The 26,624-nt window shown below is 40.0% G+C and overlaps 1 protein-coding gene across 4 annotated transcripts; it reads left to right on the plus strand.

Moving 5' to 3' along the window:
* The first annotated feature begins 2,128 nt into the window (after positions 1-2,128).
* Positions 2,129-26,222, plus strand: LOC138818178 (coiled-coil domain-containing protein 181-like). 4 transcript variants are annotated; one of them, XM_070009126.1, is made up of 6 exons: positions 2,129-2,220; positions 15,526-15,665; positions 17,756-18,703; positions 19,720-19,866; positions 24,592-24,743; positions 25,869-26,222. In XM_070009126.1, the coding sequence occupies exons 2-6, from the start codon at positions 15,549-15,551 to the stop codon at positions 26,026-26,028; spliced, it is 1,524 nt and encodes a 507-aa protein (XP_069865227.1). In that variant the 5' UTR covers positions 2,129-2,220; positions 15,526-15,548; the 3' UTR covers positions 26,029-26,222. The 4 variants fall into 4 exon arrangements, with proteins under 4 accessions (XP_069865227.1, XP_069865224.1, XP_069865225.1 ...); XM_070009123.1 differs by having other exon boundaries at positions 2,130-2,220; positions 24,589-24,743; XM_070009124.1 differs by lacking the exon at positions 2,129-2,220 and adding an exon at positions 10,559-10,724 and having other exon boundaries at positions 24,589-24,743.
* The last annotated feature ends 402 nt before the right edge of the window (positions 26,223-26,624 follow it).

Here is a 26,624-nt window from a genome sequence, read left to right on the forward strand (position 1 = left end):
CTTTTAAATCAAGATTATTTGAAGTTCTCTTCTTCAAAAGCAGCTTTGTGTAATACTCTTAAGTCTTGTAACAATTTTCCTGGGACAAGGTTCATGTTAAGCTTTTCCCTTTTCTAGCCTTCCTGATTAACCTTTACCCACCCTGTTAATTCTTCAGTTGCTTTATGATCTTAGTTTTGACTCCTTTCTTTTTTGTGTTTCCCTCTTTATCTTGGCATCACTCATATCTCTTTTGAAAGTTTTCTTTTAGAAACTGAAGACTTGGCAAGATTGAAAGTCTTTTTTGAAGGACTCTATCCTACCACCAACATACTCAAGCATTTTCTTGCCACCAATTGAAAATATTTTTATTATAGCCTGAACACCATGTCAATATTTTTCTCACAATATCCAAGTTAGTACTGTTAACATCCCATTCCAAAAGCTACTTAGGGTATCTGATTAGATACCACCGAAAACTTGGAAAACTTCTGCAAAAAATAAAAAAATAAAAAAATGTCAGATTTATAAGCCTTCTGAACAGTGATCTTAGCTTATATTTGTTGTTTGTTGTGAAACATATCCTGTGCCCTGTGAATAGTAAATTATAGAAATGGTATTTGATAGCTGCCTGTCAATACAATAGCTAAATGCCTATCATTTTTTTAAAGAGGTACGTCATGAAAGATTAAAATGTCTTATCATTTCGAATCCAATTCTTCAGGATATTCAAGGATAGAACTGTCTAATGTGTATTGGTTTTGCTTATTTGAAGTCTTTTCAATTATTAATAGATTTGTTTAACATGTTACTCTTCAAGAAGGGCATTTGTGAAGGTCTTTTCTTGAAAAGAAATTTTTGTTTTCGTTAAATATCAGAAGTTTCAAATACTAGGTTTACCACTCAGAAATGGATTATATTAGGAAAGTCATTCTGTTGTGCCTCAGTTTTGTGTCTGCAAATGAGATGGTAATTTACAGGATTGTTTTGATGAAATGAAAATACATTTCAGTACTAGCTAATCATTGCAGACCCTGAGTAGGAGGCTGAGCAATGAATTTCATATCCCTTACGCTCCGTTTACAATGAATTTGTAGCCATCAATTTCAAAACTGCACTCTCAAAGTTTGAATGATTCAATCAAAACGAGAATTGTCGAACTCTACCTCCCTTTATCTTTCATTCGTATTTTCTTCCTATTTTAGCGCATTTCTGGGAATAGATAAAGTCATAGCTCCTGCTCTCAGGGAACTTAAAGTGTACAATTGCAAGAAAAACAAGAACACAGTTGCAGTCCAAAACAACGTGTGGGCCCACAACCATGGAAAGGGGGGTGGAGACTCAGGAGGGAGGTTCCTGGACGGATGCATAGCCCTCGCTGGGGACTTCTGCTGGAAGGCTGTCCGCGCACACGTGCGCGCACAGGAAGCAAGGACACGGGAGCGCGCAGGACAGACAGCCGGCCGGCCGGCGGGGAGCGCGCAGGACAGACAGCCGGCCGGCCGGCGGGGAGCGCGCAGGACAGACAGCCGGCCGGCCGGCGGGGAGCGCGGCGTGCGTGGGACGGTGGTGCACCGGCGGGCCCGGGCGTCCCTACCCGCGCGGGTCGGCGCCTGGCCCGCACAGAACTCGTGCGGTACCCGCCCATGGCCGAGCGCCCGCGCAGGGGCACCGCATTTCTTCCGGCCTCCTACCCGCGTCGGTGGTCCCTGCGGCCCCGCCCCGCCCCGCCCCATCCCGTCCGCCGCGGGACGGAGGGTGCGGGATCGCAGGCAGACCTGGTTCCGAAAACAGCCCCACGGAGGACCAGTGCCAGGCGGTGGAAAGCCGACGGGCAGACGGGCGTCCCCGGGGCGGGGGCCGAGCAGAACGGGTGTCCAGGCCGCGGGGCTGGAGCGGGCCACGGCTGCAGCCCAGCCCCGCGGGCCCGCGGACGCCGGACAGAGGCGGGCGGCAGGCTGCGGGCGGGGCGGGGCCCGAAGGGCGTGGCCGGATCTGGGCGGGGCCCTCCACCCTCCGGGCGCTCGCGCCTGCGCGTCAGTGCCTCGCCCGCTGCGGGGCTGCCAGCCCCGGTCCTCGGCGGCTCTCGGCGGGGCCGGCTGTCCACCCACCCAGGAAGCGGCTCTCTCGGCTGGCCGGCTCAGGAGGGGAAGTCAGGCTTTGGGGAGCCTGTTTATAAAGACCGGGCGTCGTGTCCCCCTCCAGGATCCACGTCGAGCTCTAGCGTGAAGGAAAGCCTCGGTGAAGATGAGGTTTGGGGTGGGGAGCGGGGCGGGCCTGGGGCTGGCGCCGCCGCGAGTCCCGAGTCCCATGAGTCCCTCCCACGATCCACCCCTCCAGAGTCCCACGAGCCCCCCACGATCCCCCCTTCCTGAGTCCCACGAGCCCCTCCCACGACCCCCCCTCCTGAGCCCCCCACAAGCCCCTCCCACAACCCTCCCGAGTCCCCCCAGGGCCCCCCATGAGCCCCTGAGCCATGCAGCTCACCCTCTCCTACTGAATATGTACATCTATGTTACATATGATATACAGGCTACGTAGGAGCCCTAGGATATATGTGATCCCTAGGATATATGTAGTATCTAGGTTACACATGACATATGTGCTAAGATATGTATGTGATACCTGGGATATATGTAATATCTCGGTTATATGTGACATGTGATCCCTAGGATAAATATGTGATAGCTAGAATATATGTAGTATCTAGGTTATATGTGACATGTGTGATATCTAGGATATATATGATACATAGGATAAATATGTGATCCCTAGAATATATGTGATCCCTAGGATAAATATGATACATAGGATAAATATGTGATATCTAGGATAAATGTGATCCCTAGGATAAATATGTGATCCCTAGGATATATGTGCTATCTCGGTTGTATGTGACATACGTGGTATCTAGGATATATGTAGGGTACATGGGCGGGTGCCGGTCCCGGCTGGAACCGCGCCTGGGCACTGCCCTGAGCTCTGGGCTCTAGGCCGGCCCTGTGCCACTCAGCCACTGCCCCACGCCCGGCCGTTTCTGGTGGTTTACTGGCAATGCGTGGCCCCGGCTGGGCCCTCGGGCTGGCTGGGGGTCCTTAGACTCGGGCCTGGGCACCGCGCTGGGGCCACACTCCCTGGCCGAATGGAGAGGGGGTGAGAACTCTGTGTTAGAAGGGGATACTGAGAAACCACCCTTCAAATGGAGTAAGTGAGTTCCAGGAACGTACCCGTCGGGCTCTAGAGAGGAGCTGTGTGCGTAGTCATGACACAGAATGGCCCTTCTGTGCCACTCACCCAGGAGGCCGATGAGCACTTGGACACTAGGCCAGGGAAGGGCTGGGTGATGGCAACACACAGGATACAGGTCACTTGGTACCATATTCTGCAGATACTCGTTTGCGGCTGTTTCAAAATAATAACAACAGAATGAAGGCTCTCTAGTTATTCCCGGAAATGGAATAATTGTAATTGGAATAGGACACCTTTACCAATTCTATTTTGAACATGTTTAATAAAGAAGTTTGAGTTTGATAGTGGCATCCAGTGTGAAAGGGTGCTTATTATCTCGAGTTTATTTCTTTTAAAAAGGCTTTATAAATTTACTTTTCCCATTATTGATGATGTATTTCTTTGAAAAACGAAAACTTAAAAAGACACACAGAGATCGCTGGGCATTGGTGGCTCTCACCTATCATCCTGGCTAAGGAGGCTGAGATCTGAGGAGCTTCGTTCAAAGGCCAGCCCTGGCAGAAAAGTCCACGAGACTTTTCCAGTTAACCACCAGGAAAGCAGAAGTAGAGCTGTGGCACAAAGTGGCAGAGCACCAACTTGAGTGAAAAAAGCTTCCAGGGACAGCTTCCAGGCCCTGATTTCAAGCCCATGACCGACAAACAACAAAAACTAAAACAAAACCCACAAAGACTACAATCAGGAATAACATCATTGGTTCATAGTGCAGAATTCTTGGGTTATTTCCAGTGTTTAGATTTACATAATTATATTTTCTCACTCAAGTTCTTCAGGGTTTAAGGATAGAAAAATACATGAAGTAATTCTCAACTCAGAACTATTTTGTCATACTTAAAAACAATTTTTTATTCAGAATTAGGGCAATGCATTGCTAATTTAGTTATTAGTCAAATTCTAGAAGTATCTAATAGCCAATGACGGAGGACTGGTTGCTGAAAGCAAGAGTGGAAGGAGAATACTGGTTTATTGCAGTTAAAATGCTTTTGTTTTGGAAATTTTACAAAACTTTATGGTCACAGAAGTAAATTGTTAGGATCTTTGTCAGTACCAGTGCAGGTGAGGTGTCCTGAAACAAGCTGATTTTCATAATAAATTCTCCTCTTTGAACTCTGTGCCCTTTTAACTACTGCTCTTTGTCCTTTCTTTAGAAAAACTATCAGAAAAGAGCTGTGTCTCCTCTAATTTGCTTAGGATCCCCACCATTTCACTAAAACGATTGCCAAAATGGAACTTCCTGGTTCTCCTTGTATGTGACCTGTTAGCTACATTTCACTTCTTGAATCATAATCCCTTCTTAGATTCAGCTGATGGAGTTCAGCTCACCCCTCCTCTGTATTTCTGCTGGAGCTTCCTGGGGTCCTCTCTGTTGGTGGTAGTTCTTCTGCACAGCCAAATATTGAAGCATCCCAGAGGGGCTCAGTTCTCCTCTGTGTGTGTGTGTGTGTGTGTGTGTGTGTGTGTGTGTGTGTGTGTGTGTGTGTGTGTGTGTGTGTGTGTGTGTGTGTGTGTGTGTGTGTGTGTGTGTGTGTGTGTGTGTGTGTGTGTGTGTGTGTGTGTCTACATCTCCCACGTTTTTTATACTAGCCTATGACTTGATGGTCTGTCTATACATAGTTCATCCCAAATTTTATATATATAGCCTTTTCTGAATTCCAGAATCACAGCTGCTTATTCCATCTTTACTTCATTGCCTAATTGATCAATCACATAACCATCAATAACAAGACTTCTTGATTCCTAATTGGCCACCCTGCTCCTGGATCTCAGTAAATCCCCATTTCCAAATGCCCATTTGGAAAAGCTAAAAGCTTAAGTCATTCTTGACTTCTCCTGCCTATCACTTCCCACCCTATTAACAAACCCTGTCCTAATACTTCTTCACATCTTTCCATAGCACCTTTCTTTCCTGCATCACTTGTGGTATTATGTAATTCTTTGTGAAGTCATTCATTTATACTTGTTACCATGGGAGCGTTTAGCCTCAAGCTAGGACATGGGGTAGTCTGGGATGGATCTGATTGGTTTTGCTTTGCCTTTCCCATTCCCCTTCAAAAGAAAGGAAGAAAAGGGGATGCAGTGATTACAGTTTAAAATTTCCATTACTATAACTTTAAAAATATTTCAAAACTACAGTAACACATTCTCAATCAGCCATATGATTTTTCTTTTAAGCTAACTGATATGAATTCATTAATGTGCTAGAGCTTGACTAAATTAAGAAGAGGGCATAAGCCTGTGAGACTCTTATCTCCAACTAACCACCAAACAGTATATAAGGGGAGCTATGACCTAAGTGGTAGATCACTAGCCTTGAGCACAAAAGCTCAGGGACAGTATTCAGGTGCTGAATGTGTTAGCCCTAGGACTAGCACAAAAATAAATGGAAAACATAACTTTGCCTTAATTGGTCATAGCTTCAACATAGCTACCATATATACTTCACTATATATATATATATATACACACACACATATATATTCACTATATATATATGTATATATATATATGTGTATATATATATATAGTGAAATTGGTTCTAGAAGCAGAAGTCATCCCTAGAAAAATTAACCACTGAGTCACAGTTGAAGTTGATTTATAAATTATTTGACTGAATTTGGGTGTGGATAACGAAGAAAAACAAATATATATGTATACATATATATATATAGAGAGAGAGAGAGAACCAAAACCGAATTAGACAAATCAGTAATGTTTTTTAAAGAAGCAAAATTACTATCCTAAGAAGTGAAAAAGTCCTTAATAAAAGTAAAGAGGTTAAAAAAAGAGGGAAATAATAATTATAAAGAATATAATATTGTTTTCTCTTAAAAAGAGGAAAAAAATGAATACAAATAGGAAAGTTACCAACATGGTAGCTATTCATACAATTATAGCAAAATCACTGTAAATGTAAAATTGCCTAAAACACCAAAGACAGAGTGAATGACTACAAATAAAACTCAGCTATGTTTATAAGAAACCTATCTTTAGAAAAAAATTATTACATATTAGAAAAAAATTAAGTACAAAATCAGTAATTTAAACTTGGATCTTGGGAGAACTAAAGAAAGGCCAATTCAAGCCTAACGCACTAAGAAAAGAAATAATAAAAAAGAGTAGAAATCAATTGAAAACCAAGACAGCTGATTCTTTGAAAAGAGCAATAAAATAAACTTCACACCAAGCTAAGACAAAAGATGACACAGATGATAAATATCAGTAATGAAAGAGGAATCATCATTATTGAGTCTATGGACAGTTAAGGATAGTAAAGGAGTATATAACTCTTAGGTCATAAATTTGGAAATTTACGTAAAATGGACAAAAACCCTTGAAAAACACTGATTATACCTATATCTATCAAAGAGTGAATCTTTAATGAAAAGCAAAAATAAATCACCAGGCCTAGATAGTTTCACTGGCAAATTGCATCAAATATTTAAATATTTATAGAATTACACAAATCTCCACAATCTATTCTAGAAAATAAAAACAAAAGAAACATTTCCTAACTCAGGAAGTCATCATTACCTTAATGCCGAAACAAATATATTACAAGAAAGCAAAACTACAAACCTACAGATCTACAATAGATTATGGAAAAAGTACTTGAGCAAATCCAACATCTATTCAGGATGTAAAAAATAAAAACTAGGAATAAAAGGGAACTTCCTCAACTTGATGAAGGTCATCTCCAGAAAGACTATAAGAAACTGGCATTGTAGATGTTCACACTCATCTTAATAATGTGAGGGGATCAGCAATGAAAATCACCTTGGAAATATCAAAGATAGGAAGGAGGTTTTTATGATCAAGATTAAGGAGGGCCATGAGATGACTTATGTTTTAAAAAGCACATGGGTTGATGGTGTAACCTTTAAGTTGTAGCAGTCTACAGTCTTGGAACACATTAACTCTCTATATCCAGATACAAAAGACAGTTCCCCATTATCTGCTAATAGCAAAGATACACTTTCACATCTAAGTTCTGTAGGGAGTTTAAAATTTGATAACCCCCAAAGAAAGATATGTAGCCACTACACTTTCTGGACTGTCACTGGAAGGCACTGACTAGAACACCAAACCATGTTTCTACCATACATGGGTTAGAAGCATAGTTGTTGTTTTTTTTAAATCACTATTTTCAAAGAAACTAATGGTGGTTCATGCTTGGGCAGGGCAAGGATCATACTTCAGAGCTAGTAAGCCAGGTAAAAAAAGTGAGAGCATCTCAAAAACATATGAAAGAGTAGTGGGGGCGTGGTTCAAGAAGTAGAGCTCATGGCAAGCACAGGTCCTGAGTTCAACTTTTAGGACTACAAATACACTTACAACCTAGACAATTTAGGGACATCTTTTACAGGTTTAATTATCTGGGTATATAGCTCAGTGGCAGAACATTTGTCTAGTGTTGTGAGGCCCTGAATATGACTGCTAACTCCCCACCCTCCAACGGCTGCACACATGCAAATACTGTGGAAAGCCCTATTCCTTATGTCACTCACTACTCCTCATACATACTCCATTTAAGAAATTACTTTCAGGGGCTGGGAAAGTGGCTCAGTGGCAGAGCGCTTGCCTTGCATGCATGAGGCCCTGGGTTCGATTCCTCAGCACCACATAAGCAGAAAAAGCCAGAAGTGGCGCTGTGGCTCAAGTGGTAGAGCACTAGCCTTGAGGTGAAGGGCTGAGGGACAGCGCCCAGACCCAGAGTTCAGGCCCCAACGACTGATATAAAAGAAAAAGGGGTGGGGGAAAGCACATAGAGGGAGAAAAAAAAATCACAGAACAAGAAATTACTTTCAAAGTCAATGCCAAGAGAACACTTCCCACTGCAAACCCTGCCAGCCAAGGAACATGCTTAATTTTTTTTTTTTTCTGATAACAAGAGCTAAATACTTTTCTTTTGCTTTTTTCTACTTGCTTACAATTTGAAATTTGGTCACAGACAATAAGCGGATTCCTAGTTTGAGTATATTGGCTGTATATTGTAAGTAAAATGTGTTTGCAGGCAGAAACACATTTCCTTTCGAAATGAGTTAAATACCAATTTTAAGCTCATGCAAATTCTATTGCCAGCTTTTTCCTCAACCAAAATGTGTTTTTAGTAAACCTGTGATGTTAACAGTAATGAATATAAGTGACTATGAGTATAGACTATTATTTGAAAAGCATTTTTATATTAAAAACATATTGACTTTATATAGGTGGGTCTGTTAATCACCTGTAGCACATTAATAGATTCTGCTTGTGCACTTTCAATAAGGTCTCTGTAGTTTAGCCTCTCTACCTTATTGTTTGCTTATCATGCTAAATATTCATGTCTGAATGTCAAGAAAGAGGAACTTCGGTTATAAAGCTCACTGAGTAAAAGATGTACAGGGTATCTCTGCAAATAGTGCTTCTGTTCAAATACAGGTAGAGGTTTTCAAAGAGCAATTACTTCTTAGGCAATGAAACATAACTAATAAACAGATTTAACCTGTCAATAATTTAAAAAGTGAACTGTGTTTGTTGTTTTCCCAAAGGACAAACTGATTCATTTTGTTTCTTTTCCATAACTTACTCCCATTAAATTCTCCTTCGGTTAAGGGCTATGCACAGGATTCCTATCTACTGAGTAAGCTAGAGGAGGTCAGCAGGAAATGTCTTCCTGCATCAGAAGTGCTGAGCACATGAAACAAGGGCTGAGCAAATCTAGCGAACATATGGACATATAGTGAGAGCATAAATGCTTCTTCACTGAGTGCATTTGTTAGGAGGAATGCCCTGCTGGCAGATGAGCGGGAAGTCGGTGTCCTGCTGGTTTAGGGTCAGGGGCAAACTCAAGGCCTCCAGCTCTGCTGTGGCTTATAAGGATAAACTATAAGGAACGGTTGGGGGGGCGATGTATTTCTATAAGTACAGCCAAATATGAGACACGTGTATAATTTAAATACTATTCATCATCTCCTTACATACTATATTGTACAGGTTCCTTATTTATGGTGCCTGATAGTCTTGTTAACTTGATGTATGTAATCTTTTGTGTCTACTTTTTTCGATAGAACATGTTTGATAAACGTATGTACGTAAGGTTCTTCCATGCTGATTCATCTTCTGCATTGTCTTGGAAACTGAAAGCCTTGATAGGCTTTGTGTTCCAAAACAGATGAAGCCTTGTGCCAGTGCAGCTGTTTTCCTGGTGGGCTGAGGGAATGCTGATACTTCTTCCTCTTATCTTCTAAGAATCATCTTCAAATACTTTTCTTTTACTACTGAATATTAGATTTTTATGGACATGTCACATTTATTCAGCCATTAACCATTTGACGGGTAAGTCATTTCTCTCTTGGCTATTATGAATAATAATGCTTTACTCCACCAACATTTAGAAAGCATTTGCAAACAGGGAGTGTTCAGCTTCAGCATTACTAGAGTCCGAAAAGGACCATTTTTTTTCTTCTCTTTTTCAAGGCCCCAGACTGAGTCCTGAAGTGGCTGAAATAGTAGATCACTACAGCTATAACTTGTAAATCTACGGCAGGAAGCACTCAGTCTTTTAACTCATGATGGCCTTGGCATTTTAACTTACTCTGCGCTGGTTAGTAAGGGGGAGTCTGGCATGCTCTGTCCAGTCTTCTAGCAGGCATCCATGGCCAAGCAGTGAGAGCAAGTCTGGGCCAGGCTGCAGGTTTCACTCAGGAGGGGCTTGAACTCTTCAGTCTGGGAATCAGCGGCGGGTGGTGGGCCCCCTGGCCCAGGCCCGCTCCCCCCCGCCCCGCTCCCCCTCCAGCCCCGCTCTCCCCCGCCCGGCTCCCCCCCAGCCCCGCTCCCCCCCACGCCCCGCTCCCCCCCCGCCCCGCTCCCCCCAGCCCCGCTCTCCCCCGCCCGGCTCCCCCCCAGCCCCGCTCCCCCCCACGCCCCGCTCCCCCCCCGCCCCGCTCCCCCCCGCCCCGCTCCTCCCCCAGCCCCGCTTCCCCCCCCCCCCGCCCCGCTCCCCCCCGTCCGGCTCCCGAGGGGGGGGGGGATGGCGCGCACGCATGCGCGGTCCGCCCGTCCAGCGTCCGTCCGCAGCGCCAGCAGCGTTGTTTCCGGGATTAGATACGCCGGGGTCAAACGCATCCTTTAACAAAACGACAAAGACGAGCTTATCTGTTTCACGGGGTTACCTTGGAGAAGCTTCTGGAGGACGTGCACGAGGGGGCCTCACCGCTGGGACGGCCCGACTGCACCCGGAAAGGCGCGGCGGCGGCGGGCTGGACTTCCGGGCCGTCTCCCCGGAAACCGTAGCCAGGTCGGACCTGTTCTCCCGGGGTCTAATGCGCGTGCGCGCGCGTGCGAGAGGCCCGGATGGAGGACGCCGCTCCGGCGTTGCCATGGCAGCCCGGTCGCGGGGCCTCCTCGAAGGCGCTGTCAGACCTCGGACGGAGGAGCGCTCCCGGGCCCTCCCGTGAGCCCGGACGCCCGCACGCCCGAGCCCGGAGCCCGGACGCCCGGCGCCGCTGGGAGGCCAGGTGGGTGGGCCGAGGCGAGCGGGGCGGGCAGCGCCGACCTCCTCCCGGGCTGGGCGCCTGAAAGTTCTAGAGACTTCCAGCCGTCACCGGCCGCCACTCGTGGATTAGGCGGCGGCACCAGGGTAGGGGTGTGACCGACCTCGGGATGCCGAGCGGAGACCCGAGGATCCATCGCCCCAGGCGTCTGGTAAACCCCTGCTTTGTGACAGATGACGCGTGTGTCCACACATGGACGTGTGTGTGTGTGTGTGTGTGTGTGTGATAGATATCTGTGTGTGTGTGATAGATGATATCTGTGTGTGTGATAGATGATATCTGTGTGTGTGTGATAGATGATATCTGTGTGTGTGATAGATATCAGTGTGTGTGATAGATATCTGTGTGTGTGATAGATATCTGTGTGTGTGATAGATGAGGTATCTGTGTGTGTGATAGATGATATCTGTGTGTGATAGATATCTGTGTGTGTGATAGATATCTATGTCTGTGTTAGATGATATCTGTGTGTATGATAGATGATATCTGTGTGTGATAGATGATATCTGTGTGTGATAGATGATATCTGTGTGTGATAGATATCTGTGTGTGATAGATGATATCTGTGTGTGATAGATGTCTGTGTGTGTGATAGATGATATCTGTGTGTGTGATAGATACCTGTGTGTGTGATAGATGATGTAACCGTGTGTGATAGATGATATCTGTGTGTGTGATAGATGATATCTGTGTGTGTGATAGATGATATCTGTGTGTGTGATAGATATCTGTGTGTGTGATAGATGATATCTGTGTGTGATAGATGATATCTGTGTGTGTGATAGATGACATATCCGTGTGTGTGACAGATGATATCTGTGTGTGATAGATGATATCTGTGTGTGTGATAGATGATATCTGTGTGTGTGATAGATGATATCTGTGTGTGTGATAGATATCTGTGTGTGTGATAGATGATGTAACTGTGTGATAGATGATATCTGTGTGTGTGAGATGATATCTGTGTGTGTGTGATAGATGATATCTGTGTGTGTGATAGATGACATATCCGTGTGTGTGACAGATGATATCTGTGTGTGTTAGATGACGTATCCATGTGTGTGATAGATAGCTGTGTGTGCTAGATGACATATCCATGTGTTATAGATGATATCTGTGTGTGTTATAGATAGATGACATATCCGTGTGTGTGATAGATGATATCTGTGTGTGATAGATGAGGTATCTGTGTGTTATAGATGATATCTGTGTGTGTTATAGATGATATATCAATGTGTGTTATAGAAGATATCTATGTGTGTTATAGATAGATGACGTAGCTGCATATGTTATACATGATATCTGTGTATATGTGTTATAGATAGATGACGTATCTGGGTATGTTATACATGATATCTGTGTATATATGTTATAGATAGATGACATATCCATGTGTATTATAGACGATATCTGTGTGTATGTTATAGATAGATGACGTATCTGTGTGTGTTATAGATGATATCTATGTGTGATAGATAGATGATGTATCTATGTATGTTATAGATATCTGTATATGTGTTACAGATAGATGATGTATCTGTGTGTGTATTATAGATATCTATGTGTGTGTGTTATAGATAGATGGTATATATATGTTTGTGATATATAGATACTATATATGTATTATATGTAGAGATGATATATATGTGTATGTATTAAAGGGATGATATATATGCGTATATGTATTATATATAGATGATATGTATGCATATATGCATTATACACATATAGATGATTATATGTATATATAATATATATACAGGTGAGTATATGTATATGTGTATTATACATATATAGATGATATGTATATATGTCATTGATGAAATCATAGTGTTAGCAGGAAGCGGCAGGAAGGATGCTTTCTTAATGTTATGGACTTTTAGGCACTTTATATATTTTTGCTTAAGTGCCTATTTTATATTAAACAAGAGTTCTTTCAGTGCCTTGTATTAGAAAGCAACATGTACAAAAAGGCTGTCTTACGAAGACAGCTATGAAAATCAGGTATACACAGGACTTCCACTGTGGCAGAAGACCTGAAAGTCTCCTGGCCACACTGGAGTTTTTAGACACTTAAGAAGAAGGAATTAATTATAGTTTGTTATTGCAATTACCCATTAAGAAAGTGGATCTGGTCTAAGAAGAAGGAATTATAGTTTGTTATTGCAATTCTCCATTAAGAAAGTCATTTACATGGAATTTTCACAAGTGAGAAATGTTGATATCTAAATATTTGGTACTCACTAATAAAATAGGAAATAAATGTAGATAATTTGGCTCATGTGAGATGTAACTTTGTTGTAGCTTGCTATGTACGGTATGGATAGTATTCTGGGGACGAAGATGAAAGCAATTGAAGAGGTTGAATATCTTGTGGCACATTTGAAAAAGGCTTAAAGGACCTGGTAACAAGAAGTTACGATTTACATTCTTTGTTTACTTGAAAAGCAGTCTTGAGAAATTTCTTATGTTACAGGAATCCAATTACATTCATTTAGAAGTACATTCATGTACTTCTCAGTTTACTTTAAGTAGTTTTTTCCATTAACTTATAATACCTAATGTTTAATGAGTAATCATTGTATTTTTATTATATTGATTCTGTGTTTAAGTTTTAACTTAAGTCTTCACTTGGATGAAGTAAATAGAGCATACCTGTCAAGTCCTTTTTTTTTTTTTTTGTCGGTCGTGGGGCTTGAACTCTGGGCTTGGGCGCTGTCCCTGAGCTCTTCAGCTCAAGGCGAGCGCTCTACCACTTGAGCTACAGCGCCACTTCCAGTTTTCTGGTGGTTTATTGGAGATAGGAGTCTCACGGTCTTTCCTGCCCGGGCTGGCTTTGAACCTCGATCCTCAGATCTCAGCCTCCTGAGTAGCTAGGATTATAGGCGTGAGCCACCAGAGCCCGGCTTACCTATCAAGTCTTAAGCAAGCTATTTATGAGTTCAGAATTATCTTATATTATAAAACTAAAGGAAATATTGAGGAGATCAGTATTTAAGAGCAATATAACTAAAACATCTTAAAGTAAAAATTTCAAGAAGTTATCTTAGCATCATGACTTTCTAATATATTTTAGTGTATTCTGTATTTTTTTTTTTTTTGTCAGTCATTTGTCTTGAACTCTGGGCCTGGGCGCTGTCCCTCAGCTCTTCAGCTCAAGGTTAGCGCTCTACCACTTGAGTCACAGCGCCACTTCCAGTTTTCTAATGGTTTATTGGAGATAAGAATTTCACGGCCATTTCTGCCCAGGTTGGATGTGAACTGCGATCCTCAGATTTCAGCCTCCTGAGTAGCTATGATTTACAGGTGTGAGCCACTGGTGCCCACCTATTCTGTAATCTTTAATAATGCCTTTACTTTTTATTTGTAGGCAGGTAGACATACAGCTTAAGTGACTTAGCCTGTCTTGGAGCGGGTTACTGGTAAACAAACTCATTCTGAAGTATTTTTTAGGTTCCTCCATCATAGACACACACAATTTTTTTTGGATAGGATGTTGAGACAGAGTCTCTCTATGTAACTCAGGCTAATCCCAGACCAAGTGCTGAGATTACAAACATGCACCAACACACCTGGCTCCACATCAACATCTTATTGTCCTTAGCCCCTTACTTAGTCTTGAAGCATTATTTTTGACATTTTAAGGAAAGGTCATTTTATATTTAGCTTAAAATATATATCTGGAAGGACTTGGAGTCTAACTAATACATTAAAAATGATAGCTACTCAATTGAAAAATAATTAAGCTGAATAATTAATTTTAGACTGAGTTGTTTTTCTTCCTTTATTAGTCCTTTGCATATGCTGTTGTTTCAATTGTAAATGTTTTTATCTATGGCTTCTATTTAACTTTGCCTTCTCTCGAAAACTGGAAGCCCACTGCAATAATCCTAGGCCTTCTTTATAAATTATGGTGGAAATACATATATGTGTGTGTACTAAGAAATATATATATATCTAGTAAGAATTAAACAACTGATTGTCAAAGTTTTACAAATACATATACAGTTTTACACACACATACAGACACTTTATAGGTAAAGATTGGTTTGAAAAATTTTACACAAATCAGCAAGGTTAATTTTGGTTTCCCTATGCTTAATGATAACTTTAGATTGATTCTTTTTATATACCACTTTAACAAACATTTGTTATCCTTCATATGACAGTCCTATTTACAGTCACAACACTCTGTGATAGTATTATCAAAAAATTTTTAATAAAAATAGGATTAACGAGTTTGACTTCTGTAGAAATCAACATTCACTATAATTAAGAATCAGTTATTACTTATTAAAACAAATTCAAATTATGTCATGTAAGTTATTAGAAGGATTGAGAAACAATGAGAATTTCCACAATTGTTTTTTTATTTGAACATGGGAAAATGCAAGTAAAACTAAAATAAAACAAAACTAGCTTGGGTAGAGTGTTACAAATTGGCAGGGAAAGAGGGAAAATCTTTTTCGTAGTCTCAGTCTTCTAATCTGCTTAAAAAAATCTTCTTACAGATCAGGGTTTCAGGAAGAGAGAGAGAGAGAGAGAGAGAGAGTGTGTGTGTGTGTGTTTGTATGTGTGTAGGTGTGTGTTAGGAATGTTCATTTATAGAAACACATTGCCATTGCAAGTCTTTCTTTTAGGCTATGTAAAAATGCATGTTTATTCTGAGTATTACATACTATATATTTCTGCAACATTAACCTCCACATTCCATTCCACCTTTAAAGTCAACTTAACATATACTTTATCTTTGAAAATCTTACAGCATTATTCTCTAGCAAGCGGAAAATGAATGACAATAAAGACAGTGATTCAAAAGAAAGTGGAGAATATGAAGATGATTTTGAAAAGGACCTGGAGTGGCTAATTAATGAAAAAGAACAAAATGATGGCAGCCTAACAGAGGTATATATAGATTATAGAGGTATATATAGATTACAAATGGCATTTAGAGCGATTACAAAATTGCAATCTAATAAGATCATGATGTGTTCCATCCAAATAAAAACAAATAGTTGATTCCTGTTTTCTGTGAACTTGAGGACAATCATGGGAGTATTTTGATATAAATGCAAAATGAAGCAAATTCTTTAAAAAATCTTAACCTTTCATCTGGGAGTTGAAAATTTAAGACGGAATAAGCCCTCCAGAGGAATGGATACAGAGAAAGAATTAAAGTGTCATTGTGAGTTTATAAGATACATCTAGAGAAAAAGCTCTCAGGATAATATGCTATTAATAAGTGATATAGAAGGAAGATCCAGGAACTTAACCAGTTCCTGCTCATGGTAGGTCCTTTCTTTCTTTACGTATATAGTGTGTATGTGTGTTCTTATATGATATGCATGTGCATTAGTGTCAATAAATGGAGAAGTAATGAGGAAATGGAGTTAGACTGGGATATTGAATAAGTGATTTTAGAGTGATAAGAGTCATCATTATTATTATTACAGAAGAGGCCAGATATAATGGAGTTAAGGAAAATATATGGGGAAATAAAGGTGTTAGCTTTTAAAACCTTCTCTTACCTCCATCTTGCTTTTTTATATGATGGAAAAGAAAAATGGGGTAGATAAGATTTGAAGATGGCAACAGAATAAAAAATGCAGATTTCTTCTAAAACAGCTTTTAAAAGGGAGTTTTATGCATCTTAACAGAAAAATAATAAAAATGAATAGCAGCAGAGGTACCCAGAGTGGTATGATTGAACCAAAGTTCTCCAGAGTGGAATGGTGTGAGAGATTCAAAGTACTGGCTGATAAAATGAGAGAAGTAATAATAGTGACGGTTCATAGTTTTACTTTTTTACTCACTCAGCAAAGATAATGACTACCTACTAAGTCAGGGGCTATTCTAGGGATACCACAGGAATCAAAACAAAATGCTTTCTTGAATCCTACACATTTCCATGCATGATTCTAGCAACTTCTTTTTGCTACTGGTGGGAAAAAGAGATGAGCAAGCTGGGAACAGTGAATGGTTGAGGTGAAGATTTCTTTCTAAAAGAAAAAGTGCTGAAGGAAAAGAAATGAAAGCCAAAGGACATTTTATGGACACTGAAGAAATAAAGCAGAGAATCAAATAAGATTTAAAGGAAAAGAAAGAATTGCAAGGCAAAGATATTAACTCTAGTTATTTGGCAGTCATTGTAATGTACTAATTTGCAGGTTAGGAAGTACAGGTTGTCAAAAGAGATGATTGTTGAGCAAATAAAAGAGGAACATCATTTTAATGAGTAGAAATCAGCATGTTGTAGTTCCCAAAGAACTGCAGTAAGAGGGAAAGAATTGTCTGAGAAAGAGGAAAAAAACACATGCTCGGATGGTTAAACTTTTGGTAAGGGAAGAGGTATGTGTACTCAAGGGGAGAGATGACAGAAGCCTTTATATGAAATTGCAGACATGTGGGCCAACTAAGGCAGTTAGAATGGATTATGTTTATGTCCGGTGGGGGTGAGAAAGGAAAACTTGACATAGAGGTAAACATAGCTTTGGAATTTGAATATGTGTTCTGTAGATACTAGCAGCCATGGTTAGGACACAACTAAAGGACTTTATCTAATAATAGCCTGGGGAGAAAGATTTTGTTGTTGTTGTTTTGCTTCCGGATTCTTATTTTCTTTAAAAAGATAACTATTGTTATTATTGTGTTGTACAGAGGGTTTTTTAAGCATGTAAATCTTGCAAGCAGGTAATGTTTCAAAATTTTTTCCAAAAATGTAAAAAAATTAAAATTATTACAGCAGGCGTAATATTAAAATAATGTTGTGTTGGCCTCGAAGTATGGCTCTAGCCGCTATATATTTTTCTCTTAGGCTGTTCATAAATATGTATTTCAATATTAGGATTGATGTATGAGCAAGAGTCACTTTGAATTTCCTGTTCAAAACAAATCACATGAATAGGAAAGATCATCCATTTTGTATTGTTCAGATAAAAATGAACAGAACATTGATTTTACTGAAAAAAATACAACTTCATTATCTTTTATTTAAGGTGAGTTGTAAGCAGGAAGAGGATATTAACCAGGAATTGAAGGAGAGTGACACTGAAAGAGAACATAACCAGCAGCTTTCAGATTCTGACGCATCTGTTAAGGATGAGGCTTCTGCAAGAAGAAATGACTTCATTTCTGTACCAAGTATCCAGCCTTTAGATCCCCTATCAGATTCAGATAGTGAAAACTCTTCTCAGGATTCCAAGCCAGAAAACCAAAAAGACCATGAAGAAGATGAAGATGAGGAAGTGAAGAGATATATTATGGAGAAAATTATACAAGCTAACAATATTCTACAGAATCAAGAACCCATAAGTAGTAAAAGGGAGCGAAAACTTAAATTCAAAGACAAATTAGTTGATCTGGAAGTTCCTCCCCTTGATAACAATGATACTTATAAAAACTCTTTTGAAAATGAGAATAATATGTCTGGAAAACTGTCACAGTTATATATTTCCAATGAATTAGAACAAGAAAACGTGATCTTGTCACTTCCTGACAGAAGCTGTGAAGAAAACAGGGATGGGAAGATACTGATAGAGAGAGACGGGAAGTTTGAACTTCTGAATTTGCAAGACATTGAGAGCCAAGGGTTTTTGCCTCCCATTAATAATGCCAGTAGTATAGAAAATGAGCCTCAGCAGTTGCTACCCAGATCTCCTAATTCATCTGCCAGTGGTGTGAAGAAAGATGAAACTTCAGGAAAGAGTCATGCTATCACTCACTCATCACCGGGAGAGCCGTTGGCTTACGTTCCTCAGCCACCCCCCAACCCCAAAGCTCGTCCCAGCTCTGCTGCCAACTTAGATCGAAATAAAGGAAGCAGGAAATCCCACCGGACACAGTCCGCCAATATATCTCCAGTGACCTCAACCTACTGCCTTTCCCCTCGACAGAAAGAACTCCAAAAACAACTAGAACAAAGGAGAGAGAAGCTCAAGAGAGAGGTAAGAATGAAAGTAGAGGTCGCATTTTTGGAATGTAATGGAAATGCCTCTTCAAAAGTGTTTGAGGTTGCTTGCTTTGTTTTTCTATTGTGAAATCCAATGGTTAAGTGTTACTAACATATAAATGATTAACTATGTGACTTATTACCTACGCCTTTCTTGTAACCATCACAAAGCATAATGGAATGATCTGTTGTAGAGTAAGAGGGATCTCAGCGAGAGCACCACTTGGTCCTCATTTTAAGGGTGAAGACTCAGAATTAAGTGGTCATTGAAAGTAATTTTGATAGGAGATAGGTGAAAATTACACGTCATGTGGAAAAAAGGCACATAGTTGTTGGATGGAGTAGGCACCAAGTGTAGTTACAAGTCCATGATTTCAGGGATTTGATTCAGGGTATGTGTAAGTCAGTGGACTCCATGGGTTTCAATAGGTTTCACTCCTCACCTGAGGCCTGGGGTTCTCCACATCTCCAGCTCTGCCACTTCACAGGGACCAGCAGCACCGTGCTGAGCTTTGGCTTTGCTGAGAATAAGTACCTTCTCACCCAGATTTCCAAGATGCATCTGGGGTGAGGGGCCGAGCTGTGCCAGTAGGCAGGGTTTCCAGGGTGCCATTGGTTGGGAAATCCCCGGTGGAGCTGCCAGTCTGGTTGTGAGATCTCAGCCACCGCGCTGTGCTCACCAACTGCAGCTGGCCTCTGGCTCCTGCCTGTGTTTTGTGCCCAGCAGTACCCATGGCATATTTGTCACAATGTGAGGCTAAGCAAATCTGCGGTGCCACAAGTCCTGAGTGTGTGTGCTCTTCTGGCGGTTTGGTATGAGAACAGCTGTACAATGTGGCATGTCAGCTTCCATCTTCCTCTTCCCTGAGGCCCTGTTATTCTCAAGATGGAAGTTTAAAATGCATGCAAAGTTCCAGGGGCAGAGATTCTGATTTTACACCTCAAAATATGTTGAACAGATACATAATTTCATTAATTTTTATGAATGTATTTTCATATTCTTTCTTCTAGGAAGAACAACGGAAAATAGAAGAAGAGAAAGAAAAGAAAAAAGAGAATGACATGGTGTTTAAAGCGTGGTTGCAAAAGAAGAGAGAGCAGGTTCTAGAAATGCGAAGAATTCAGCGAGCAAAGCAAATTGAATACATGAACAACAGAGTAAGTAGAATGTCCAGATGATAAGCAAGTTCATATATATATTAAAGTGGATCTTCTTTACAGAAGAGAGTCTTAATATCAGACTAAGAATCTTTGAATGTAGAATGGTATAAGAGCTCCCTGCAAAAGATGTAAAATACAGGTGAATTTTTAATTTCTAAGGAGCCCTGTAAAAACCAAATGATCCTCAGAAGTCCTTAGCACAAAAAATGGAAAGTGGCTAATTCATTTTTTAAGGTGGTATAATTTTGATATTCAAATAAGACATAGATACATATCCCTTCATTCCACACACTTACAGATTAATCTTACTTTAGATACATACAGAAATCACATATATATGCATATATATCACTTATATGCATATATATGCATATATATCACTTATATGCATATATATATATATATATATATAATAGAGCAGAGACAGAGATAGAGACAGAGACAGACACACAGAGAAGAGAAATTTATATTCTTTCCTTAGCTCTTCCAGACTCACATTCCAATGACAACCTTTTCAACCTTATCTTGCCAGTGTTGGGGCTTGAAGTCAGGGCCTAGGTGCTGTCCTTGAGCGTTTGTGTTGAAGGCTTGCACTGGACCACTTGAGCACACAGCTCCACTTCTAGCTTTTGGGTGGTTACTTGGAGATCAGTCTCTCACAGATTTTCCCCTGGACTGACTTTAACTTCAACCCACAGATCCTAGCCTCCTGAGTAGCTAGGTTTACAGGCATAAAGTTACTGACACCTGGATTATTGTATGCTTTTTGTTTGGTGGGTTTTTAATTTTTTATGTTTAATTTTTATTTATTGTTTAGTAGACTGTTGCTATATAGCCCAAGCTGGCCTTGAACTTGATATGTAGCCCAAGCTGGCCTCTGACCCCTGATCCTCCTTCCATGATTCTCCTCCTCCAGCTTACTCATATTGACTGTATAGTTGTGCACACAAAACCCAACTACATTCTTTATGAATGTAGTGAATAGATATGTGTGTTTCCTTTAGTCTATGAGTTGCGCTAGCACCCCGATTTATAGTTGGTTAATCAGAAGCACATGTCACACTCTGAGACTTTCAGTTGGCATCTGAGGTGAGGGCAGCCTTGGGAGACTGGGCTCTTATAGTGGAAACTGACACTCTCTGAGACTGATGTTCACTCCAGGCGAAGTCAGGGTTGAGTCACACTGTTGGGTAACAAGATAGTGCTGCAGAAAAACACTCCACACATTCTTTTTTATGGAGGGTGAATGAACCGGGAAAGTTAGTTCTTCTTCTTATGAAACGTGAAAAATCTTCTATGAATTTTTTATTGTGTATTCAGTTTTTTAAAATAATTTAAAGTAATAGACAAATTATTGGTAATTTTTATACATAGTTTGTAGAAGCTTTTAGCTTTTAAAATCTTGGAATGAGGTAGCTATACTTTTGTTAGCTACACAGCCACAAAACAAAACAAAACAAAACACGGTGGTACATATTTGTAATCCCAACTGCTTGGAATGTTGGGGGACAGGAAGGTTGTACTTCAAAACAATTTATTAAATTTTGCATTTGGCGTGTGATGAGTGCTGATTCACAGACAGTATGAAGACCCTTGTCATCAGAGCTCATATAGTAAAGATGTAATTTTTAAAACTAGAAATATTGTTGAATTCCATGCAAAATAAGCGATGAGAAATCATAAACAAGGGAAACATGTATTTTAATCAGGAAAAGTTTTTATAAGTCAGTGAAAGTAGGAGCAGCAGAAATTAGGCCAAGAATTGGAGCAGTTTCTTCAGGTCAAGAGAACACATGGGAATGTCCTGAGACCAGTTACTGCTTGATGAGTGTGCCAGGATTTAGAACATGAGCAGAATCATGTGGTGCACACGCTGTACTGTGCATTTTTATTTGATTGAGCTGCCAGAAGCCAGGACCTCCGTAAAGCACAGGTACCGCACTTCCAGGGTGTATTTCCACAGTGTTGCCTTTATGTCTGCTGCGAATTAGAAAGGTCCAGAGCAGATAATAGGAATCGGATGTACTAGTTCCCGTGAGAGGCAATGGCCACTTAGGTTAGGGTTATGGCAGTGGATAAAGGGATTTGACATGCGCTTTAGTATGTTGGGTTTCCTTTTGAGCAGTTTTTGGGGGTGGCGGTGCTGTCCCCTGGGGTAGTATATAAGACACTAGTTTGGGGACATTATCAGGGCAGTTAGTAAGCTGTTGAGTTTTCCTGTACCTATGAAAGATTCAGGTGAGGATGTTGAAGATTAACTGGAGAATCTGTCTTGTAATCAGAGAGTTTGGGGCTGGAGATAGGAGGCAGATGCGGGACTGCAGAGATAGAGTGGCTTGTGGAGTCGCCTATGTGGCTATAGACCAGGGCAGCACATGGCCTGGGGAAGAGTTATTGCACAGTCAGAGATCAGGAGCACAGTCAGAGATCCGGGAGGCTGGCGTCGAAACACTGATTCAGAAGTTGTTAGATTACCAGCTTTAATAGAGCCAAATGAGGGGGGGGGGGGGGTGTGTGTGTGTGTGTGTGTGTGTGTGTGTGTGTGTGTGTGTGTGTGTGTGTGTGTGTGTGTGTGTGTGTGTGTGTGTGTGTGTGTGTGTGTGTGTGTGTGTGTGTGTGTGTGTGTGTGTGTGTGTGTGTGTGTGTGTGTGTGTGACTGGATGTATGGATGGTAGAATATCACAATTCAAAGACATTTTTATTTTGTAATCAAAAAGTTTAATCTGTTAGTAATTCCTTTTATTTATTTATTTTTTTGGTCGTGGGGCTTGAACTCTGTGCCTGGGCGCTGTCCCTCAGCTCTTCAGCTTAAGGAGAGCACTCTACCGCTTGAGCCACAGCGCCACTTCTAGTTTTCTAGTGGTTTTCTAGTTGTTTTTATTGGAGATAAAAAGAGTCTCAGGACTTTCCTGTCCGGGCTGGCTTTGAACCGCAATCCTCAGGTCTCAGCCTGAGTAGCTAGGATGACAGGTGTGAGCCACCTATGCCCGGCTAGTAATTACTTTTAAATTCATATTTTATGTTTGTAATTATTGTTTTGAACTTTATTTTATAAAGAGGCAGGGATGTTTTCAATGTATTCCCATCAATCCTACCCATGGGTGAGATTTGCCACTAGTTCTTACAATATCTCCCAGTCTAGCCAGGAATGCAGCAACTTACTTACTTGATAGTAAAGTTTAAAATTTAAATGTAACTTAAATGACCTCATATGAGGTGACATCCTGTGGTGTACACTGCAGGCAGAGAAAAAGAAGGACCCTTATTTTTATCATTGACACAATACAGTGCTTACGTGCCTCCTATGTAGAAAATACTCTAAATCTATGGAATTAATGAATGAACATTCCTGTTCCTTGAATCCTCTCTGAATCTCAGATTGTACACTTCTCAGTCATCTTCAGTTATCTCTAGACATTCAGATGTTCAGCACTGATCCTTCAGATCCAGGGATTCTCTCCCTACAGGTCACTTGTGTAGCCAAGATACTGAACAGATGCATCATATAAATTAGAATGGAGCATGCTTGGCAATCTAAGTTACAGATGAGAGAAAGTGCAAGCTGGAGAAGTTCTTCTGTGTGGTAGAGCTTGTGTGTGGGGCAAGTGTATCCTTTCCTTTTAGCCACACACTGTCATGTCATATTTTTCTAAGATTAAAGAGCCCTAGTTTGTCTCTTCTTCTCTTTTATTTCTCCAAACCAGATCCTTTCTAACATTTTTTAGTGTTAGGAAGTTCTTTACAGATGTATCCATCAAGACTTCTGAGGGACTCAGAAGTGAGCTACTCCTGCAGGTTGTTCTTAGGTGAAATGCTCTGGGCTGTTTAGTGTTTATCAGAACACTAACCTTTATACGTACCATTCACAGCAATAATTAGTGTTATTTGCTTATTTTTTTTTTTGAGACAGGCTCTTGTTTTGTAGCCCAGGCTGGCTTCAAATTTATGATCCTCCTGACACAGCCTCCTGGCATGCTAGGATTACAGGTGAAATTCAGCCACTACTGAGAAGTAACCACAGTATGAAGATGGGCTTAGCAATTAAGTAGGTTCTGACTGATACTCTTAAAATGGAAAAAAGTTATAAGAGAAAAGATAAGGAACACAGGTGTTGAATGGTTTCTTTACTAATTGTATTTCCCAGAGCTCCTTTAGGAACTGTTCCAAAGACCTAACTCTATTCTTATTGCCTATCCCCAACTTCTCTTCAATTCTTGGTTTTACATGTTTGTAGCTTTGTGTAACATTATTTTACTTAATAGAGAGTTCAACGTGGAAAATCAACATTTTTCTACTTTTCTTTATTTACTGATTATCTCAAGACATTTAATGCTAGAAGTTGAAATCAGGATATTGGAACATGCTAGTTAAGCACTGTACTATATAGATCCTGTATTTTCAAGAAGACATTTGACAAGAGCCAGACATCAGTAGGTTCCAGGTTGAATTTTTCTGACAGCAGTGTGACCAGTACTGTCTAGTACTGACTAGTACTCTAGGGTGATACATTGATTTGGATACATAGCCTGCAGTTAGGCTATGTATGTAGGGTTTTGAAAAATTCACAAGCAAGGCATTCTTGTAAGGTTTCATAGGCAGGGCCTCAAATGGTATTTTTTTGAGATTGAGTGTTTATAAAATTTCACAAATTTGTCAGTACTGTGAGATAGTGATACTTTTAGTTTATCTGAATTAAGCAAAGTTTGTTTCTCTCCTCAGCAGGCAAACAGAGATCCACAGCTAGCTTTTCGATTGTGGCTTAAGAAAAAGCATGATGAGCAGATGAAAGAAAGAAAATCAGAAGAACTAAGAAAGCAAGAGGAATGCTTATTCTTCCTTCAAGGAACAGAAGGCCGAGAAAGGGCTTTTAAACAGTAAGCTCAAAGCGGAACATTTACAAAAGAACACCTGTCCTCTTATACTTATTTGGCAAAACTGCTTTATCTCACTAACTCTTGAGAAGAGAGACTTGGGACTTAGTAAGCCTTGGAGAGAATGTAGAGTCCACTTGGGGAGAATGTTGAGTCTACTTACCCTCCCCCATCATTTATTATAACATAAACAGTAATTGCCCAATGGAGAAAAGGGAAATTGTTACATTTTTATCACTCATAAATCATAATCATGACTGTTAGCTCTGGAGCTCATGTCATTGATATATTCCTCTGTATGTGTATTTATAATTTAAAAATATAAAATGAAACCATACTGTACCTACTGTAGTAATCCATTCCATATACATTTTCCCCTAAAAGGTAGTTGGTTAGAGTTGTAGCCAATGCAGGAACATATGAAATTATAAGATTTTCTTCTGTTACTTGATTGCTTAGACTTATTCCTGAAAAAAGTCTCTCTCTCTCTACCTATACAATTATATATACCAGATAAAATATATTACCAGATTTATGGGTACATAGTTTTTATGGTATTATAACTAAGCAAGATTTATAGACTTGGGTATTTGGAGTGTGGATTCCTTCTTTACCACATTTTATGCTTTCAAACTGAGGTGCTTTTTTTTTTTTTCCATTTTAAGGAAGAACTATTTCATGCACTAAAAAGCACAAGAGCACTATAGTTTTCTTCCTAAGAAGATTAAGGCAGCATTTTTGCATCATTAGTGTTTTAACATGAATATTTAATCGTTTAGAATACAGCTATTTGCAAAAAGTTATTTTGAATCTTATCAAATAATTACTTACAAACCATCTTTTAAAAAGAAAGATAGACTTTTATAAGACATTAAAAATATTGTGCTTAGTAGTAAGAAGCTTAGTGCTTGGTAGTAAAAAGTTGGCAGTTTAATCATTGAAAATGTCATTATTTGTTCCCAAATATAATTATGTTTTCTTGAGTAAGCCTTGGGCATATGCTTTAAAATTTTCAGTTGCTACTTTAATAATTTGTTATGGTATTTTAATGTAAAAATAGTTAGTTTCCTAACTTTATAGCATGAAAAATGTATTTAGGTTATACTCACCAACTGCTTTTTCCTACAGATGGCTCAGAAGGAAACGGATAGAAAAAATAGCAGAGCAACAAGCTGTCAAAGAGAGAGCTAGACAGCTCCGACTAGAAGCCAGACGTACTAAACATATACAGAACCACCTGTATAATATGGCAGAAGCCAAAGCTTTTCGTTTTACTGATCAGTACTGATCAGTAGAAGAGTCTATTAAATACTTCATTTGGCACCTGCTGTCATCAGAATTTGGATATCATTTCTTATGGGTCTTGTGTTTTGGTAATACTCTAAATTGTGGAAATGGTATTTGTCTTTTGGTGATATTGGTGGTGAATTTAAATTTGTTTTTTTGACACTAAAAGGAAATAAACTTCTCTCAGTGTTGGAACGTATTGTGCCATCTTTTACTTCATGCAACAAATGGATCAGTAAATGAACTCTGTTCTGCTTCTAAATTATTAATATTTCAATCTAGAAAAGATACAAAAAAGAGACAAATTGTTTTTCATCATTCCTATTAAAAAATTGCAGCAGAACATTTCATAAAGTAAGAGAAGTGACTTCTTGAATAAGCCTTTTCTAAGGCCTTATATACTAAGTCCTATTATTAACTTTGAATTAAAATACTGTAGGACTAATGTCAACTCTCAATACTTAAAAGAAAGATATAATTATGCATAATAGTATTTTAGGTATGCTACACAATAAGCCATACTTTTTTGCACTTAAAAATGTACTTGGTATTGTTGCAAATGTTTTACATAAATAATACAATCCCATGACAGTCCTA

This window comes from Dipodomys merriami, unplaced genomic scaffold (assembly GCF_024711535.1).
Source record: "Dipodomys merriami isolate MVZ:Mamm:240054 unplaced genomic scaffold, mDipMer1.0.p SCAF_72, whole genome shotgun sequence".
NCBI lineage: Eukaryota > Metazoa > Chordata > Mammalia > Rodentia > Heteromyidae > Dipodomys > Dipodomys merriami.